A 3,975-nucleotide genomic window follows, 5' to 3' on the forward strand; every position below is an offset into this window, starting at 1 on the left:
ATGTTATCTTCTAAGACAAAATCTGTGAAATGATTGGAGATAATTCCCCACCAAGAGACGAGCCAGAAACACTAAAACATAAGAAACATCAACATTCAGCATTCAGAGTCTCTCCAGATCCAGGGAGGACCGGCCAACATCAACACTTAGGACCTTGCAACGTATGGTCTCCTATCCCAGCAACACAAACAACTGGAATCACACACCAGGGGAGCACAGACCTGGAATCACACACCGGGGGAGCACAGACCTGGAATCACACACCAGGGGAGCACAGACCTGGAATCACACACAAGGGAAGAAACACACCAGGGGAGCACAGACCTGGAATCACACACCAGGGGAGCACAGACCTGGAATCACACACCAGGGGAGCACAGACCTGGAATCACACACCAGGGGAGCACAGACCTGGAATCACATAATAAGGAAACACAAAACCTAATTTGTAAATATTATGTATTTCCCGGCTTTGTTATTGATACATTTATTTACACACACCGTTGGAGTGTTGACATTAAATTTGACAAATAGAGAAACGCTTTTAAGATAGAATCAGATCGGGCTGTTCCAAGAATTGGATATGGTTATGATCACTCAGGAGCTGGAAGGAAGAGTGCATGTGATCAGCAGTGACAGCCGGAGCTGGATACATAATGAGTGTGATCCGCAGTGACTGTTATGGTCATGTGATAAGCAGTGCAGCCAGAGCTGGATACATAGTGAGCGTAATCCGCAGTGACTGTTATGGTCTAGTGATCAGCAGTGACTGTTATGGTCATGTGATCAGCAGTGACAGCCGGAGCTGGATTCATAGTGAGCGTAATCCGCAGTCAATGTTATGGTCATGTGATCAGCAGTGACAGCCGGAGCTGGATACATAATGAGTGTGATCCGCAGTGACTGTTATGGTCATGTGATAAGCAGTGACAGCCGGAGTTGGATACATAATGAGTGTGATCCGCAGTGACTGTTATGGTCATGTGATAAGCAGTGACAGCCGGAGCTGGATTCATAGTGAGCGTAATCCGCAGTGACTGTTATGGTCATGGGATAAGCAGTGACAGCCGGAGCTGGATACATAGTGAGTGTGATACGCAGTGACTGTTATGGTCATGTGATCAAGCAGTGACAGCCGGAGCTGGATACATAGTGAGTGTGATACGCAGTGACTGTTATGGTCATGTGATCAAGCAGTGACAGCCGGAGCTGGATACATAGTGAATGTGATCCGCAGTGACTGTTATGGTCATGTGATCAGGCAGTGACAGCCGGAGCTGGATACATAAAGAGTGTGATCCACAGTGACTGTTATGGCCATGTGATCAGCAGTGACAGCCGGAGCTGGATACATAGTGAGTGTGATCCGCAGTGACTGTTATGGTCATGTGATCAGGCAGTTGGCGGGCCAGTAACTATCTGACCTTGGGGGCCCCTGTGTGCCGTTTCCCAGCTCCAGAGTCTTCTTCAGAACAGACAAATAAGGGTCAACATAAACTTCCTATAGATCAGACAACTATATACGGTGAACATTCTATGACTTCTATGAGCACAGCCATAACCGGCCCCCCTCACAGCTCCGCCCACTCATCTGCAGCCAGCTACAAGCGATCACACATGTCCCGTTGTCAGCGGCGTGGCTCCGTCCCAGGAAGAGGCATTCGGATGACGACAGGCGAACTTGTCGCTGCCTTACATCATGCATTCCTGAACATGTCTGGCCTGCGCTCCAGTCTCCGCTCCGTCTGCTTGTAATCAGCCTGCAGATCGTGGAACCCGCGGGGGGAATTGTTTGACCGACGCGCGTGGTTATGGAAATGCTACGCAGGTGCTGAACTTATGAACGCCGCAGTCTGGCTCTGCACACCACCACATCTTGGGGGGGGGGGGCTGAAATTATGGGGAATCCAAAAGTTTACAGTTATGACCAATAGGGTGACAACTGTCTACCCTGACTTTGTACAGATTTCCTCTCACTTCCTGTTATGTCTCTAGGACAGGAAGTGAAAGGAAATGGCTTCAATTAGACACAGCAAAAACACAAAACAAAAATGGCTCCACATGGGTGTAATGCAGTCCTACCACAATTTCTGTCCTAAGGTGACAGCGATGAGTTTTATTAAATTTACTGTATCTATAGAGGAGTACCGTTGTCACCGTAGGACAGGAAGTGTGTGAGGACTACAGAACTCCTTCCCCTATGTTATGGGAAAGAGAAGAGCTGTAGTACAGTCCTAACACACTTTCTGTACAGGGTGGCTTTGCCATAGATACAGTATAGTGAATTATACTCAGTGTTGTCACCTTAGGACAGGAAGTGTGTTATTAATTCAGAACACCCCTCCCATCTCTTTGCCATAACATAGAGGGGGTGTTCTGTAGTCCGAGCACACTTCCTGATAACACTGTAGTCCTAACACACTTCTTGATAACACTGTAGTCCTTACACACTTCCTGTCCTAGGGTGACAAGGACATAGATACAGTATAGTAAATTATACTCAGTGTTGGCACCTTAGGACAGGAAGTGTGTTATTCATCTAGAACAACCCCCGTCTCTTTGCCATAACATTGGGGGAAGTGTTCTGTAGTCCTAACACACTTCCTGATAACACTGTAGTCCTTACACACTTCCTGACCTAGGGTGACAAGGATATAGATACAGTTTAATAAATGCTACTCAATGTTGTCACCCTAAGACAGGAAGTATGTAACACCCCAACCCTCTCTTTGCCATAACATGGGGGACATGTTCTGTAGTCCTAACACACTTCCTGTCCTAGGGTGGCAAGGACATACATACAATACATTGCACGATACTCAGCGTTGTCACCTGCGGACAGATAGTGTGTTAGGTCTCCCCTCTCTTTGCCATAACATGGGGGACATGTTCTGTAGTCACAGATAGTGTGTTAGGGCTCCCCTCTCTTTGCCATAACATGGTGGAGGTGTCCTGTAGTCCTAACACACTTCCCGATAAAATTGCAGAACGCCCAAAACAGAGCTGGATTTCCGGCAGGATCAAACGCGTCTTTTTCTGAGCTCGTCAGACACAAATAACAAAAACGATTTCAAATACATTCTTAAGAGACCATAACGGGGTGAAGAAGAGAGTCCCCTTGCTGGGGTGTACATGCCCTTTAAGTGCAGACATCAGCCATCAGTGCGGCTGTTATAACTAAAAAAACTGGCAGGAAAAATATGAAACATTTTTGGCATTAAACAAAAACAACTAAATCCGGCATTTCTGAGAGCGAAGCGCGCAGCGGGCGGATGGCACAGACGGCGTTGGCGCTGCGCTGCTCCAGGATGCCGTGCACACGACAGAAAACATGGAGGAGACTTACATGATGCTGGTGTGGTCGGCTACCTCCGGGACGGCGTCGAGCATCAGATGCATGCACCTGACGGTGCTGCGGAAGCAGAGGCATCGGCTGGGGCACGCCGGGACCTGGCGGGGGGCGAGAAATAAGAAGAGGAGACAGTAGTACGGCCAGGGCATGGTGACAAGTGTGTGCGGCGCCGTGCAGCTCCGCCGAGCCACCCTCCCCGACTCCCAGCCTGTGTAGGAGGGGGCCGGCGGACATGTGTTTCTCATTATTGTCACTCACACCCCTCGGCTGGGACGCAGACTCCCCCACCCCCCCTAATGTGTCCCACCGAGCGCCTAATATCCTAATCTGCTTCTTGGACGCCAGTCAACATACCCCCCGCGCCGCTGCTACGCCGTTCACAAGGGATATGAATGTATATGGGACGCTGTAATGAACCAAAAACTATCTGTTACCTATAGCAACCAGGGTGACTGGTGACAAAATGGCATATGCCCCCGGTCTCCCCTCGCTGCAGCCAAAATCTAAGCACAGAGCCGAGCGACAATATCTGCGGCTTTTGCTGGTTGCCAAAAGCGCAGCGTGGCTGATATGGGCGCCTCGTTACCGCTGCAACCGAATTCAGATCTCCGACCCTTTCGTAC

At 49.2% G+C, this 3,975-nt stretch overlaps 1 protein-coding gene across 1 annotated transcript in view; it reads right to left on the reverse strand.

The window, feature by feature from the left end:
- LOC108790035 (peroxidasin homolog) overlaps nucleotides 1–3,699 on the reverse strand; it is a 36,171-nt gene extending 32,472 nt beyond the window's left edge. The window contains exon 1 of the mRNA XM_018560212.1: nucleotides 3,347–3,699. Within this exon, the coding sequence (XP_018415714.1) occupies nucleotides 3,347–3,597 (251 nt within the window). The 5' untranslated portion in view covers nucleotides 3,598–3,699. The remainder of the gene's footprint in view (nucleotides 1–3,346) is intronic.
- Nucleotides 3,700–3,975: the final 276 nt, after the last annotated feature.

Source organism: Nanorana parkeri, unplaced genomic scaffold (genome assembly GCF_000935625.1).
Source record: "Nanorana parkeri isolate BGI_ZX_2015 unplaced genomic scaffold, ASM93562v1 scaffold17, whole genome shotgun sequence".
NCBI lineage: Eukaryota > Metazoa > Chordata > Amphibia > Anura > Dicroglossidae > Nanorana > Nanorana parkeri.